Here is a 15836-nt window from a genome sequence, read left to right on the forward strand (position 1 = left end):
CATACACGCTACACAAATCTACAACAGTACTACAACGTGGTCTGGAACATGTCTTAGCCATTACAGGACCGACAAGTCCGGCGATTCTTTTGGAATCGTGCATTTCACTTTCACAAGTTATGTTCTTTTTGATCATTCAGCCCGGCTGGTATTTTAGCACCACCGCAGTGTAAAACAAAGTTCGCCAAAACCCTAAGAAATCCTTTTCGAGCATTCCCCGCTTAGACAATGGCCAACTTGGTGGCAGCAATGTCAAGAGCATCGACATCGGGGGTAAGACGGGCGAAGGCCTTCTTGGTTCCGTCAGGGCTAAAGATTATATGTTAGTTTTGATTCGTGTACATCAACAGAAAGGTAGAACATACCGGATAAGAGTGTTGATCTTGACGGTGTCAACATCATACAGCTTCTTAAGAGCCTGCTTAATCTGGCGCTTGTTGGACTTGACGTTGACGATGAAGACGAGGGTGTTGTTCTCCTCGATCTTCTTCATGGCGCTCTCAGTGTTCAAGGGGTACAGAACAATCTTGTTGAAGTCCAGAGCGGGGCCGTGGTTGACGGACACGCGGGGGTACTTGGGGGACCGCGACAGCTGGAGAGTCTTGGGGCGGTGGAAGCTGGCCGAGGTGCGGACCTTGCGGGACTTGTGAAGCTGTTGCCACAACCGCGTTAGCGATAGGCTCCAAAAGGATTTCTTTGGTCTGCTTCATCTTTTGCTACGTACCGAAGCGCCCTTGGCAACCGCCTTGGCGGCGGCGTTGGCCTTGTTCTTGCCTGTAGAGAATATTTCGTTAGCGAAGTGGACTAAAAAAAAAATTCCCAAAAGTTCGTCCGTGGATTGCTATTTGTGAATTTGCCGGTGTGGTTGCAGTAGGTCGAGGATTCTGAAGCGGAGTCGCAGATGCTAAGATCGGTAGGCATATTGTGATGCAGATTTGTTCTGCGATATGCCCTGGCGTCTCTGGCTCTTTGCGAGGTGATCTCCAAATATCGAACTTTTTTGAATCCGAATATCTTCCTCCACGTGCACACGGCGAATTCACAATTGGCAAGGCGGCGATCGCAATAGGAAGAGCGCATAGTTATTGGAACATACCGGTCTTGTTGTCGGAGGGGGCCATGGCTGTCGTCGGTCGCTGTCGATGATGGATTATCGCAGTGTCAAAAGTCGAACGGATTTGGAGTGGTCTTCGCTTAGCGAAAACCCTAGTGCTGTGTGTGGGTCAGGTGACCTGCAGCCCGCTGGGTCTGGTATTTTTGGTATTTTTCAGTCACAGTCGTACAGTACGGTTACTTTTCCGTCCAATCAGAATTGACATCGTATTTGGCTCATTTTCTTGAACAGCTTTTCTTCACATGCCAGTGACCTCCTCTGCTTTTTGTATATTTGTCCCTCAAAGAGATCTGAAGAACCAAAGTATTCTTGATATCTTAATCTATTATCCTAATTTTCTGACTCCTCGCGATCATTAAAGCATGGCTCCCCAAAAACGATCCAAGAGGCCGCTGTTGTTGTCGCATAGTCGGCCTCGCATCGTAAAATCCAAGGACGCTGCTCTTTCAGCCAAGGCTACCCGCACTCTAATCCGATCTCATCATCGGCTTCTCAAAGTCCGGGCTCAAGCTCTAGCCGCCGGGGACGAAGCCCGAGTGAGCAGCATCGACGCTCAAATCCAAGCTAATGGCGGTCTGGAAAGTTATCAGATCGCCAGTAAGCTAGGCCAGTCGATGGACCGCGGTGGAGATTCGAGCAAAGTGCTCATCGACTGGATCAAGCCGCAACTCAAGCAATGGAACAAAGACATTCCAAAGCTCCGGGTCCTTGAAGTCGGAGCTTTGAGCACCAAAAACGCCTGCTCTACGAACCCGGCTTTGGATGTCACGCGGATCGATTTGAATTCCCAAGAGCCGGGGATTCTCAAGCAAGATTTCATGGAACGACCGTTGCCCTCCAGTGATGATGAACGTTTCGACATGATCAGTCTGTCATTGGTGCTCAACTATGTTCCTGATGCTACGGGACGCGGTGAAATGCTCAAGCGTTGTGTCAAGTTCTTGACGTCAAAATGCCCTATTGAACTTGTTCCCAGTCTCTTTCTAGTATTGCCTATCGCATGCGTGGACAACTCGCGCTATCTCAACGAGGGAAGATTAGGGGAAATCATGGCTTGCCTGGGCTTCCGTCTAACGCAAAGCAAGCGGACTTCAAAGCTGGTCTTCCATCTCTGGGAACACACTGGTACCTACTCGCCTAAGGCTTTTAAGAAGGAAGAGTTGAGGTCTGGCAAAACAAGAAACAATTTCGCCGTTATTCTCAACAAAAAGTGATTATCTGCGCGAAAAAAAAATGCTATTATACTCCGTGTAATGCTGCAAGTGGAAACTACTTTGCAGAGAGCATGTCTTGCGGTAAGAAGGCGAAGACAGTACCCACGGCTGCCAATATCGAGGAGACGATGAGCAGAATCCAATCAAGGATGTACTCGCCTCGACCGATCTCTTTTCCAAAGATCTTGAGATGAAATGCAAGAGGGAAGATGATACAGATCGTGAAGCACAAGAATGACCCCAAGAAAGCCATGATACGGTCGAAAGCCGGGAAGATGACCGCCAAAACAACAATCATGGCCACTATAAAAACGCGCACCATTGCCCGTGCGATCCTTTGCCGTGTTCCTGAGCTGTTTTCAGCAAGAACATGGCCCCCTCCGAGTCCACAAAGAACTTCCATTGTAGCCACAAGAGGCCGAGCACTATATACTTGTCAGCAATGTCCGAGAAGTAGTGAAGACGTTAGACTCACTTCAAGGGCACTTTCGTGAGGGGGATGATTGAGATGAAAACTACAATGCAAACGGATAGGGCCTGTGGGTAACTGGTGACCGTGAGAATGTTCGCAGTGATTTCGTCGCGGACGCCATCGCCAAACATTAGCCAGCCAATGATCGCCATTGAGCAGTCCAAAATAAACTGTCAACTCGTTAGAATTGAACTTCATCCTGGGACTTGATGTTCTTACTGTAAACAGATAGGTCACCCGAAGACTCTTCCCGTATTTCTGAGGATGCCTCATATCTCTGTAGATGTTAGGGAAGACGCCGTGGCCACCCCAAGGTGCTTTTTAACAAGTTAGCCTCATGATCACGATTCCTTTCTGTCCTTCACTCACACATAATGAGACCAAAACTCAGAGGGACGGTAGCCCAGTTTTCAGGGAAGAGGAATGTCTTAGCTGGCTGCCGCAAGGAGCCCGGTGCATCTGGCTTAATGAAGCCATCGATGCAAATGAGTATCACGACTTTCGAATGTCAGTTCCATCTATCAGCACGGCTCGGAAGAGGACTTACTTGATGTGCACGAAATTATACCCAATATGCTGGTAATACTCAGGAATCGTAGGGGCAGGAAGTTGAGCGGAAGAAGCACAACTCCACACACGATCTTCCATTGGAGGATGCTCAGTCCTGGCACCAGGGCATATAAACTGTCTGAAAAGAGCACAACCAGCGCCACACATGCTCCTAAAAGTTCCAAGCAGAAGAGGAAACTTGTAACCAAACGGGCATGTTGCCCGAAACTGATATAAGCAAGATCGGCATACGTCACAACGGTCTGGTCGACATCCAGACATTTAGCCAGCACCTTGGCTGTATAGGAAGTGGTAACTGCCGAGAAGACAAGAAATACCAATCCCAACCCCCACCCGGCATGCTTCATCGCCAACGGAAGACTCAACAAACCGATACCAATCAACACATTGACCGAGTTGAAGATGGTCTGCGGAAGGGTAGATTGCCCAACGATGATATTCACCTGGGTGCCATCTTCCTGTTGGACATGCTTGACAAGTAATGGGCCCGCATCCAAATCTTCAGTCCCATCTACATGCACATGGGGATGCTGCTCTCGGTGGAATTGAATCGCATTCCTCCGCGTGGAATCACTCATCCGTGAGGAGATGGTGCCATACGATGTCGCAAAAGCTCTATCAAACGACGAAGCAAGCAGCCCAGCACTAGGTAGTGCCCTCCTGGGAGATCCAGGCGCTCGTGAGTCTCCATCATCCTGGTCCGAGTCCGAGTCCTGAAGCAGAGGCCGGTCCACGTCCGAGTGCCGACCCCAGGATGGGAAGCTTCTTGGTACATATGCTTGGCCAGTGGCAACGGCAAATTCATCGTCCGATTGCGGTTGCGCAGAGACAAACGACAACCGCCGTGGGAGGACCTCTGGGAAGGCCGCGGCTCTCTGCCAAGACCGCGCGAAGTTGTCTATACTGTTGGGGCCCCCCGCTTGGCGGACTCGAATTGAGTAGGACGACGACCTGCGCAAAGTAATGAGCCTAACGGTCTAGCTTTTTCAACAACAGAAATCACATACCTCTGTCTACCGCCGGTCTCCGAATCGGCGGCGGTCGGACTACCATCTAGATGGCCATGATCGTGGGAGCTCGGTGTCGCAATCGGTATCCTCCGTGAGCCATATACCGGTTCACTGTCGTGATCTTGATCTGTTCCAGCCCTCGACATATTTTCCGGTTACCAACACGATAGTAGTAGAGCAGCGACCCAAGAGATATATGAGGATTCCAAGTTGGGAGTTCCCGAGGTGAAGTGCAGGAAGGAAAGTCAAGACCAAGGAAAGGAAAAACTCCCCTCACTTATCACATGGAGATAGCTCCCAGAGAAAGATAAGAGGCGAGAGCGACCTTTCGATATTGAAAAGAGCTTAGCGTCGAAAGAGCTTCCGCTGGTGTGGGGTGCGGATCCCAGAGATTTGATAAGCTCGAGATTTGTATGTGACTAATTGAATGGGCAGTTGGAATCTGTAGACAGGATATATCATTTCTGTGGTTCCTCTGTATGAGGCAGTGATATCAGGCCATATGGATGTCACTTTCCTAGGACCTAACATCGTGTTTTAGAAAAGTCCAGTATATACGAAACATAAGAAAGATAATGTATTGCACATGTTTCGCATACTATGCAAAGCCAGAAGTGGTATCCATACGGAGGACTCCGTAGATACTCGCCTATTACTCTGTAACATGCTATCATGCAATATATACCTATATATAGATAGTACTACACATGTACATAGCCGAAAGTAGCAGAAGGACATGTATAAAAGAACAATGTACCTGTACCTGATCACCCGGTCTTAGGCCACAACCCGGCAAGTACCAAATACGTCACGCCCTGGGGGTAGCCCTGGCTTACCTCAGCGTGCCAGCCGACCCCTCGAACAAACTTGTCCACGGATGTATGTCCAACCCCACGAGGAAATTTGCTGTCGCTTCTGAACGTCATCTTCAGTAAAGGTATGTACTCTCCGTGGTTGAATCTATGAGTATTAAGAAGAAAACACCAATATTCACTTTTCACTCTTTTTTTTTCTTTTTTTTCGCACCTACTAACTGATCTTAGGTGTAAAACAGGCAAGCCTAAATCTTTGTTCGCCGACTCCCGCCCACTTTACTGACCAAATCTTCAGGCGTCTGCAGGGCCTCCGATAACTCTTCCCCTGATCAACTGTCGCCTCGCCAAGATGAGCGCTCCTCCGCCGAACGAAGCTGAGAAGAATATTGAGATCTGGAAGGTCAAGAAGCTGATCAAGCGTCTTGAAGCCGCTCGTGGAAATGGAACCTCCATGATTTCGCTCATTATCCGTGCGCTGCCCCAACCCCGTCACTTATGGTCGCCGCTAATATGCCAATTCAGCCCCCAAGGATCAGGTTAGCAGAGCAGCCAAGATGTTGGCTGAAGAGTATGTACGTGAAACCATATCCCTCTGATCTGTCTGCGCCGACCGTCGCCTAATCGCACAATAGGGTACCGCCTCCAACATTAAATCTCGAGTGAACCGACTCTCCGTGCTGTCGGCCATTACGTCTACTCAGCAGCGTCTGAAGCTCTACAACAAGGTCCCTCCCAATGGACTGGTCGTGTACTGTGGTGAAATTATCACCTCGGAAGGAAAGGAGCGCAAGATTAACATCGACTTCGAACCTTTCAAGCCCATCAACACATCCCTCTACCTGTGTGACAACAAGTTCCACACCGAGGCATTGAGTGAGCTTCTCGAGGCCGATCAGAAGTTCGGTTTCATTGTCATGGACGGTAACGGTACTTTGTTCGGTACTCTCAGTGGCAACACCCGTGAGATCCTTCAGCGTCTCACCGTTGATCTGCCCAAGAAGCACGTGAGTGTCCCGACTGATTGATTACGATATTCATCCATACTGATCCATACAGGGCCGTGGTGGTCAATCTGCGCTGCGTTTCTCGCGTCTCCGTGAGGAAAAGCGCCACAACTACGTGCGCAAGATCGCCGAATTGGCTGTTCAGAACTACATCACCAACGACAAGCCCAATGTCGCCGGTATTGTGTTGGCTGGTTCCGCCGATTTCAAGAACGATCTTAACCAGTCCGACCTGTTCGATGGTCGTCTGCAATCCAAGGTTATCAAGATTGTCGATGTTTCCTACGGTGGCGAGAACGGTTTCAACCAGGCCATCGAATTGGCTGGCGAGACCCTGAGCAACGTCAAGTTCGTTCAGGAGAAGAAGCTTATCAACCAGTACTTCCAGGAGATCAGCCAAGACACCGGCAAGGTCTGCTATGGTATTGAAGATACCCTCAAGGCAATGGAGCTTGGTGCAGCCGAAATCTTGATCGTCCACGAGAACTTGGAAATCACTCGCTGGGTCATGAAGAACTCCGCAGGCGCTCAGGTGATCGTCCACACGACTAAGGCCCAGGAAGCCAACAAGGATATCTTCCAAGACAAGGAAACCGGAATGGATATGGAGGTTGTCGAGTCAGGCTCTTTCCTCGAATGGCTTGCCGAGGCCTACAAGGACTTTGGTGCCAACCTGGAGTTCGTGTCTGATCGATCCGGCGAAGGAAACCAGTTCGTCAAGGGTTTCGGTGGTATCGGTGCCATTCTCCGATACAAGGTCAACTTTGAACAGCTTGCCGATCACAGCGACGATGACGAGTTCTACGATGGTATGTTCTTCCAGTTTTCCGTTTTCTATGTGTATGTTAACAAGAACCTCTACAGATTGACGGTATTGCCCCCTCGCAGAGAGCGAGGATGAACGGCCAGAAGCTCCCGCGGCGAGTCTTTTGACGGCTCGCCCTGTGGATCATACAGGCGGCTCCCGCGATGGAACTAAGGCATCCGTGAAGGATAACCAAAAAAGGCCTGGTCCACGCCCCGTGAAGCTGCTCAGAGGTGAGACATCCAGCTAGGCTATCACCCAGGTTTAGCTCTAATGTTCGTGTACAGTGTCGTCCAAGCTCCAAGATACGCACACTGAGCTCGCCTCAGTGTCTGAGATGAAGAAGAGGTTTAAATTGCAATTTGAAAGGTTGGGTGCAGTAATCTGCAACGTTTGGTCGTCCACCGCTGCTTGCACTGCTTACTCTATGTAAGCCGGACGGCGTTGGATTGTTTTATGTCCCCGCCAGTTCTGTCGTTTCATCTCTGAATGGCATTTTCTGGTACTTCGCTCGTTATTTGCTCGTTAAAAAAAAAAAAGCACCCGATAGGTGATAGAAGGTGCTATTTATTCTTATTAAGTTTTCTGTTTTATCTTGCGGTATATGTACACTTTGTCCATATCATCGACAGTGCGTACATTTTTGTTTCATTTATTCGTATAGTAAATCGGATATCTGCAACATATGACATAACGTTCTCAGTGCGCTTGCAAAATCGTCAATGCCTTGCTCTCAAGCAAAAGACCGATCAGTCAGTCAAGCATTGCTTGACCTTAGCTGATCTTTCCAGGTCCCCAAATCCTTACATGTCTCAGTGACTTGACGCAAATCATCGAGGGCTTTGTGGACTGCCTCTTTGTTCAAATCCGAGGGTGTCCATCCACACTCAACGAAAAAGATATACTGCCACGACTTCTTTAGACTCGGCCTCGTGTTAATGCTCGTAAGATTCAAGCCATGAGCCTTAAAGATCAACAGCGCATTTGCCAATGCACCGGGAGATGAATGATCAATCGTGAAAGTAATCAAAGTCTTGTGCGTGGCTTCAAGGGCAGGCTCGCCTTCCACCGTAGGCGGGTTCGGCAGCCCGAGCTCGGCCTGGGCAGTCCGCTCATCGCGCACATTTCTGAAGATCAGAAAACGGGTCGTATTGTCCGCTCTGTCCTCGATGTTTTCCACGAGAATGTCCGTCCCGTGTTGTTCTGCCGCAAAGCGATTGGCAATGGCAGCGCCTCGCTCCGTTGTCTCCTTGGAGACGATCTCCGCTGCCTTGGATGTGGATGTGACGTCCTGTCTCTCGACACCCTTGAAATATTTGGTCAGGAAACTTTCGCACTGGCCCCATGCCTGCGAGTGTGTGTATAGCTTGGTTATCGAGCCGTCGTAGTCTGCCCAACCACCGGGGTATGTGCCCTTGCGCACCATTAGGCAGTGGTGCACTGTCAAGTAATATTCTCCGCAGACTTTCACGTCTTTATATAAACCATTCCGGTCTGCCAGGAGGTCCAATGTCTGCATTACAGAGCCATTGGTTGAGTTCTCGCACGGAATCACGGCATAGTCAACTTCTTTCTTTTGGAGAGCGGCGAAGGCATCTGGGAATGAGACTTCAGGTTGTAGATCGGCGGGTAGGTTGCAAAAAGACTCTGCGGCAGCCTATAGCAAGGATCAATCATCAAGCTAAGTTGCATTTGCAGGGATATGGGATAAATTTGTACCTGGTGCGAAAAAGACCCCAGCGGACCTAGGAAGGCGACTTTCAGGCGAGCCATTGTGATTGTGGTATGGATAGGTTTCTCCGTGCTTATTGAGCTGGACCTATTGAAATCAAATCAAATCAATATTCGGCTTGTCATCTCATCGACAGGCGACATCGGATCTGCGAGCGGTGTGGCTGAATCCCGCAATGAGCGACAGACAAACAAATCAAACGCGGGATGAATCTATTGCTTCAAGTGAACTTGCGATTATCAAATCGCCCAATTCAGCACTGGAGTCGGTGTCTTTGCTCATGAAGACAAATCCACTCCGGCCCTTGGTCTCTTTTCGAGGCGGGCGTCATGCATATCGAGCTTACTCCTCGCTCTCCGAGCGGTTGCATCATGAACTGACCACAAGGAAACTTCCGTTGACTTACGATTATCTGCACCCCCAACCCTCGCATCTCCTGAACCTTACACTCCGAGATCTTCTTCCACAATCCCAGGGCTCCTCGGATTATGCGACTTTACCGTCATTACAGAATCCGTCCCCACTCCCGGCCGGTCATCACTTAATCTACTTCCCGCCGCAGGTGACCTTGTCCCAACTACTCCCGGACTGCACAGATACGCTACACACGCCGGGCGAACCATTTAATCGGCGCCTTTGGGCAGGTGGAAATCTAAGATTCCCTGTGCGCAGTCCGCCTCTGGATGGCAGCCGCGCAGTCTGCATAGAATCCATTCGCAATGTGACAGTGAAAGGCCGCGAGGGGGACGAGAAAGTGATTGTCACCATCGAGCGTCGCGTCGGCAATGTTCCCGAACAAGAAACCGCCGACCAGACCTGGGACCGGGTATGGAAAGAGAACGAAGACGATGCGGGGGAATCGTCAGTCATTGAGAACCGGGACCTCATTTTCATGCGCCTAAAGACCAGCGCTCAAATCGAAGCCGATAAAGCGCAATTCGGAAAGCCTGTCAGGACTGTGAAACGTGAGGATATACTTTCCAACCCTTGACTATGATGTCAAATGTACTAATGATTCTGGCGCAATGAAGCTCCTTCCGATGCGACATTCCGCCATGCCCTCATACCTACTAAGGCACTGCTATTCCGATTCTCCGCGCTGACTTTCAATGCTCATTCTATCCACCTTGACAAGGGCTATACTCAGAACCAGGAGGGATACCCAAATCTTTTGGTGCACGGTCCGTTGACACTCACGCTTATGCTGAGTGTGCTTCAGCAACAGCTGAGTAGATTGAATCTCTGCATCAGTACCTTTGAATATAAGAATATAGCGCCTCTTTTTGTTGAACAGGAGCTGGTGATCTGTGGCAAGCCTAAAAATGACACTGGGGCTTGGGATGTATGGATTGAAGGTCCAGATGGAGGATTGGCTGTTCGGGGTACTGCACGGACGAGGTCGGAATGATACCCAATTATATTCCACAATTATACATTATTCAATGCGACAGCACATCCGAACGATATCTTTCCGGGAAATATCTTGAAATAATAGTAACAGCTAGGAGTGCGAAGCTGTCGAAGCAGATAGAACAATCAATCCGTCGATGGATACAAGGTAGTTACGTAAACAACGGATATCGGAGAAACTCCCCCGAAGTTAGATTTGCACACCTTTTTCCTTCCACCTGTCCTTCTCTTTCTTTCTTCAACCACACAGTAATTTGGCTATTTTGTGATCGGCTGTAATGATCTAAGTCGTGATCAATTAACCATCAAGCATCTTCTTCTTTCTCAAGATGGATGCCTTCTGGGCAGCTCCCCCGGTCATTAGGTATGCAGATTCTATTCGCTGATCCCAAGCTCTCATCACTGACTTGCCATTCAGGACCCTTACTGCCTTGACTGTGGTTCAATCCGCTTTGATGTATAGCGGCTTAGTGAGCTTCTATTGGGCGCTATTCGTGCCGAGCCTGATATTCTCATGGCGTCCGCAGATCTTTCGGCTGGTCACCCCATTTCTACTAACCGGACCCAGATTAAGTTTCATATTTGATCTAATTCTCAGTATGATGCCTCGGTATCACATTGACTTGACCTGATCAAATTGCTAATGTACGGACAGTGTACCGCTATGGCAGCGCTGCGGAGAGGAGCATGGCCCCCGGAGAGTTCTTCATTTATCTCCTATTTGTAGCTTTCAGCATCATGGTGAGTGATTCGGTAGAATCTGCTTTTTTTCATCTGCGTTCGCGTTCATATCCAATCCCTCGCTATAACTGCCCGCCCAGCTTCAAAATCTAGCTGAATTCGGTTCCTGAAGGCGAGGGAAAGCACCCCTGCATCTGTGCAACACCATCATAATTCGCAAAATTCAGGTGTTGTGCAGGTGTGGGCATGGTGGGATTGCCTTCGAGCTCACTGGCGTGATTTCATATCGCGTCGGTATCGGAGGTGCCCTACATTTCTATATACATCATCTATCATTTCCAATACCATCTACATCCTATTTACTCGTCATCCTGGTAGTCCAACAATGTCTTCCAAATTTGCTAACTTTCCAAAGCTCACTGCAGGTGGTTATCTGGGACAGCCTATCCTCCTGTCACGTAAGCCTGCCGTACCTTGTTTAATTCTCAGGCTGACACTGACTTGAACTCAGCCTTGATCATGGCTTTTGTCTACACCTTCTCCCAGACGAACCGAGGAACAAAGACGAGGTTCTGGGTCATCGACATCCCGGTGGTACTCCTGCCGTATGCAATGATTGTCGTCGGCATGGTGATGAACGGATGGGAGCACGTGCTGTCAGATCTCACAGGAATTGTCGCTGCCCATACTTATGATTTCCTCACACGCATCTACCCGACTTTCGGGGGTGGAAGAAACTTCATCCCTGTGCCCCGCTTCGTGGAGAGATACTTCACCGACCACGACCCCAACAGCGGATACCGACCGTATGGAACGGCGAGCCGCGCACCAAGGCCGGCTGAGCCCTCGTCGGCATCAGGATCATCCTGGAGCAGCTGGACCTCTTCGAGTTCTTGGAACGGCAGAGGCGCTGGCCGAAGACTAGGTTAGATCGAGAGCCGTACATGCTCTGCGCCGTTGTCGACCTGCATGGGAGATACTTTGCCCTGGCAGACGTTTCAATTTTTATTGTGCCCATATGGACTTGAGATAGATAGTGATAATCAATAAGCACACGGTTTTGGGCATTGTTTGCCCACAAAAACAGATTTATTGAACTCCAGTAGTTAATCGTCTTTGAGTATATCTATATTGACCAATTGGCTTGTTTTCTCAATTAATCTATGCGATCAGCAAAACCTCTCCTAAATTGGAAGTCCTTGGAATCGGAGGCGTAAAAAGTCGAGAACTCCAGGTCACGTGGTGCCTTCTCCAGGCGCTAAACTGCTTTGGGTACTGGAGCTGCCGCACTCGCAAAATTTCCTTCGACAAATTTTCGGGGTTTTCACCGCGCATCCTTCAACGACAACCAACAAAATGGCAGTCGTCAAGACCTCGGAGATGGACTACGCCATCAAGCCTGAAGCGTCCGTTCCTTCCGTTGATACATCGGATTGGCCGCTTCTGCTTAAGAACTATGAGAAGCGTACGCTTGTCCTTAAAACTCCACGCTTGACCAGCCGACATTGACTTCTTTTGTAGTGCTCGTTCGGACCGGTCACTTCACTCCTATCCCTGCTGGCTCCTCTCCCCTGAGCCGTGACTTGAAGTCATACATCAGCTCCGGTGTCATCAACCTTGACAAGCCGTCGAACCCTTCCAGTCATGAAGTCGTGGCTTGGATGAAGCGGATCCTCAGGTAAATAAAAGTCCATCAGAACCCCTCAATGGTTTCGCACTTTTGCTGACCACATTCCCCTCTGTAGAGCCGAGAAGACTGGTCACAGTGGTACCCTTGATCCCAAGGTCACCGGTTGTTTGATCGTCTGCATTGACCGTGCCACTCGCCTGGTCAAGTCCCAGCAGGGTGCCGGTAAGGAGTATGTCTGTGTGATTCGTCTCCACGACAAGATTCCCGGTGGCGAAGCCCAATTCGTCCGCGCTCTGGAGACCTTGACTGGTGCGCTCTTCCAGCGTCCCCCTCTGATCTCCGCTGTCAAGCGCCAGCTCCGTATCCGTACTATCCACGAGAGCAAGAACTACGAGTTCGACAATGAGCGCCACCTCGGTGTCTTCTGGGTCAGCTGTGAGGCTGGTACCTACATCCGTACCCTCTGTGTCCACCTGGGTCTTCTCCTCGGTGTCGGTGCCCACATGCAGGAACTTCGCCGTGTTCGCTCTGGAGCTATGGGTGAGGGCCCTGGTATGGTCACTCTGCACGATGTTATGGACGCCCAGTGGGTCTACGACAACAACCGCGACGAGTCTTACCTCCGCAAGGTCATCAGCCCCCTAGAGACTTTGCTTACCGGCTACAAGCGTATTGTCGTTAAGGACAGCGCTGTCAACGCCGTCTGCTACGGTGCTAAGCTCATGATTCCTGGTCTTCTCCGCTACGGTATGTAAATTTCTTGCCCCTGAGTTTTTCTTGACCATTACTAATTCTTTCTTCAGAGGCCGGTATTGAGTGCCACGAGGAGGTTGTCCTCATGACCACCAAGGGTGAGGCTATCGCCATTGGTATCGCTCAGATGTCCACTGTCGAGCTCACCACCTGCGACCACGGCGTTGTTGCCAAGGTCAAACGTTGCATCATGGAGCGTGACCTTTACCCCCGCCGCTGGGGCTTGGGACCCACTGCCCTTGAGAAGAAGAAGATGAAGACCGCTGGAACTCTCGATGTAAGTGGCTAAGCAGCCTTCTCTTTCGTCCAATGTACTAACTTGCTCTCAGAAATTCGGCCGCACCAACGAGGCCACACCCGCCCAATGGAAGAGCGAGTACAAGGACTTCAACCTTCCCATCACTGGAACCTCCGCTGTTGCACCCGCCGCTGAGACTAAGACCGAGGCCGAACCCACTAAGGCGGAGTCCCCCGAGCCCGTGAAGGAGGAAGTCGAAGACAAGAAGCGCAAGCGCGACGGCGAGACAGCCGAGGAGAAGGCCGAGCGCAAGAAGAAGAAGAAGGAGAAGAAGGAAAAGAAGGAGCGTCGGAAGTCCAAGCAGGATGATAGCGATGACAGCGATTAGATGCACTCCAGGAAGGCCGTCAGGTCCTTTTCCTGTACCATATTTTGCTATTTCCGGAGTCTTGGGTCAAAAGGGAAATTTGTTCTATTCCAGAGTTTCATATTGAAGGCTGCCTATGTGTTGAATCTACCATTCTTAAAAATCCGAGTAACGTTAGCAAATGAATCACGTACATGTAGCGCTTGCTTGTTATGTTATCCGAAGCTATTGGCTGTAATATATATTTAGTTGTATGTATGGAGTACCGGAGTGCAACCATTTTATACTTTCGTTATTCCAAAGCCTCCTTGGTACTCCTTAGTCTCTTATATTCATCCCATTTCAATCAACTTTAATAGAATCAAAGACCGCAGAAGTGTAGTATAACCGCAAATGGAGGCGGTCAATGCTTTGTCCTCGATGTGGATCTCGTGACTGGACATCATCTCCGCATTTCTTTCCCCTCCACTTTCCACTTCATGTCTAAACTCAATCCTCAACTTTATCTCTCGAACTTGGATCTGAGATCAAAACAAACCCAAGCATCACTATGGCAGCAGAGCTGACATCCACCAAGCTCAACCCAGAGAGTCACATCATCCTGGTAAGTATTACTCCGCACCTCCATGATAAAGCGGGACCTAACCGGCTGCTTCCACAGGACCAACCACTCCTTCGACTACCTCTTGAACTGGCCCGCAGGAATTTTAAAACCGTACAACGAGCCGTCGAGCGAGAGAAAGAATATGTCATCCCCGCAATCAAAGAGGCCGCCGCCGCCTCACTCTCCAATACTCAAACGCCCGAACAGACCCTAGCTGCACTCGACGCAATGATATCCAGAATGCAAAGTCTCAAACGGAAGATGGAAGGCTTGCAGGAGGAAGAGAAGAAAATACACAACCAATCTCGCAAGCGTATTCAGCACCTGGAGACCCTACATAAAATTCCGAGCCTAGCCGATGTCAAATACGACCAGTGGTCAAGGGTACGGCTGGACCGTTTACTCGTTGACCACATGCTACGCTCAGGTTACTCAGAAAGTGCGAAGCAGATGGCCCAGGATAGGGGGGTAGAGGATCTCGTGGACCTAGGTGTATTCACACAAGCTAAACGGATTGTGGATAGTTTGCGACGTGGAGAAACCAAGGAAGCATTGCAATGGTGTGGAGAGAACAAGGCTGCGCTGAAGAAAAGCCCGGTAAGTTGGAATTGCCTTTTCCTGTCTTGAAGCCGTCTGCTAACATAATTCTTATGAAGCAAAATCTTGAATTTGAACTCCGGCTGCAGCAATACATCGAGATGGTCAGGACACAAGACAAGTCTAAGAGGATTGAGGCAATAATCCATGCAAAGAAATACCTCATACCGAACTATCAGGCTCAGAATTCCGATATTATGCGCGCTGCAGGATTACTGGTTTTCACGCAGGACACAAGAGCCGAGCCTTACAAAGTAAGCCAAACATTCATATTTAATTAGTAGTGTTCTTATTAATGGATTACAGTCTCTCTTTGCGCGGGAACGCTGGAAGTTCCTCGCGGACCTTTTCATCGAGACCCACCATGAGCTGCTTTCATTGCCGGCACAACCTCTATTGCATATTGCCCTTTCCGCAGGACTTTCAGCTCTGAAGACTCCTCTGTGCCACTCGGCATATACATCGTCCAGCTCAAACTCACAGTCAACATCGACATCTGTATGTCCTATCTGCTCAACTGAACTGAACGAGCTTGCACGCAACATGCCATACGCCCACCACTCAAAGAGTTATGTGGAAAGCGACCCGATAGTTCTGCCCAACGGCCGAGTCTATGGGAAGCAAAGGCTGATAGAGATGAGCCGTAACATGGGAACAGTGAAACCAGGCGACGTCAAAGACCCAACAACAGGACAGGTCTTCCACGAGGGTGAGATGAAGAAAGTGTACATTATGTGATTACAATATGTGAACTCGGACAGACGTCTACCAAGGATGAAACGAGATACTACAACTTACTTACATATATTTTCTTATAGTT

General features: G+C 49.6%; 9 protein-coding genes across 9 annotated transcripts; 6 read left to right on the top strand and 3 right to left on the bottom strand.

Annotated features, from left to right (window-relative positions):
* Positions 1-221: 221 nt before the first annotated feature.
* LCP9604111_1597 (60S ribosomal protein uL23) lies at positions 222-1121 on the bottom strand (the record flags this gene model as incomplete). The annotated part of the gene is made up of 4 exons (XM_039068980.1): positions 222-309; positions 366-652; positions 725-804; positions 1097-1121. 4 exons carry the CDS (start codon positions 1119-1121, stop codon positions 222-224), a joined length of 480 nt encoding a protein of 159 aa, XP_038931724.1.
* Positions 1122-1476: 355 nt separating this feature from the next.
* Positions 1477-2328, top strand: LCP9604111_1598 (25S rRNA (adenine2142-N1)-methyltransferase; the record flags this gene model as incomplete). The annotated part of the gene is made up of 1 exon (XM_039068981.1): positions 1477-2328. The coding sequence occupies one exon, from the start codon at positions 1477-1479 to the stop codon at positions 2326-2328; it is 852 nt and encodes a 283-aa protein (XP_038931725.1).
* A 55-nt stretch (positions 2329-2383) lies between these two features.
* On the bottom strand, positions 2384-4526 carry LCP9604111_1599 (putative transporter; the record flags this gene model as incomplete). The annotated part of the gene is made up of 6 exons (XM_039068982.1): positions 2384-2753; positions 2804-2970; positions 3020-3117; positions 3170-3298; positions 3348-4321; positions 4378-4526. 6 exons carry the CDS (start codon positions 4524-4526, stop codon positions 2384-2386), a joined length of 1887 nt encoding a protein of 628 aa, XP_038931726.1.
* A 518-nt stretch (positions 4527-5044) lies between these two features.
* Positions 5045-7437, top strand: LCP9604111_1600 (translation termination factor eRF1; the record flags this gene model as incomplete). The annotated part of the gene is made up of 12 exons (XM_039068985.1): positions 5045-5089; positions 5162-5259; positions 5313-5317; positions 5424-5434; positions 5491-5665; positions 5718-5767; positions 5828-6199; positions 6252-6930; positions 6986-7008; positions 7064-7070; positions 7157-7237; positions 7292-7437. The coding sequence occupies 12 exons, from the start codon at positions 5045-5047 to the stop codon at positions 7435-7437; spliced, it is 1692 nt and encodes a 563-aa protein (XP_038931727.1).
* A 324-nt stretch (positions 7438-7761) lies between these two features.
* LCP9604111_1601 (prephenate dehydratase PHA2) lies at positions 7762-8777 on the bottom strand (the record flags this gene model as incomplete). The annotated part of the gene is made up of 2 exons (XM_039068986.1): positions 7762-8661; positions 8724-8777. 2 exons carry the CDS (start codon positions 8775-8777, stop codon positions 7762-7764), a joined length of 954 nt encoding a protein of 317 aa, XP_038931728.1.
* Positions 8778-8911: 134 nt separating this feature from the next.
* On the top strand, positions 8912-10144 carry LCP9604111_1602 (uncharacterized protein; the record flags this gene model as incomplete). The annotated part of the gene is made up of 2 exons (XM_039068987.1): positions 8912-9701; positions 9768-10144. The coding sequence occupies 2 exons, from the start codon at positions 8912-8914 to the stop codon at positions 10142-10144; spliced, it is 1167 nt and encodes a 388-aa protein (XP_038931729.1).
* Positions 10145-10475: 331 nt separating this feature from the next.
* On the top strand, positions 10476-11757 carry LCP9604111_1603 (uncharacterized protein; the record flags this gene model as incomplete). The annotated part of the gene is made up of 6 exons (XM_039068988.1): positions 10476-10510; positions 10565-10743; positions 10802-10887; positions 11000-11065; positions 11243-11285; positions 11339-11757. The coding sequence occupies 6 exons, from the start codon at positions 10476-10478 to the stop codon at positions 11755-11757; spliced, it is 828 nt and encodes a 275-aa protein (XP_038931730.1).
* A 426-nt stretch (positions 11758-12183) lies between these two features.
* cbf5 (pseudouridine synthase CBF5) lies at positions 12184-13836 on the top strand (the record flags this gene model as incomplete). Its single annotated transcript, XM_039068989.1, has 5 exons — positions 12184-12292; positions 12349-12505; positions 12573-13204; positions 13261-13487; positions 13540-13836. 5 exons carry the CDS (start codon positions 12184-12186, stop codon positions 13834-13836), a joined length of 1422 nt encoding a protein of 473 aa, XP_038931731.1.
* A 529-nt stretch (positions 13837-14365) lies between these two features.
* On the top strand, positions 14366-15754 carry LCP9604111_1605 (FYV10 family protein; the record flags this gene model as incomplete). The annotated part of the gene is made up of 4 exons (XM_039068990.1): positions 14366-14419; positions 14477-15016; positions 15076-15270; positions 15323-15754. 4 exons carry the CDS (start codon positions 14366-14368, stop codon positions 15752-15754), a joined length of 1221 nt encoding a protein of 406 aa, XP_038931732.1.
* Between the last annotated feature and the right edge of the window lie 82 nt (positions 15755-15836).

This window comes from Penicillium roqueforti (genome assembly GCF_015533775.1).
Source record: "Penicillium roqueforti strain LCP96 04111 chromosome Unknown scaffold_02, whole genome shotgun sequence".
Classification (NCBI taxonomy): Eukaryota; Fungi; Ascomycota; class Eurotiomycetes; order Eurotiales; family Aspergillaceae; genus Penicillium; species Penicillium roqueforti.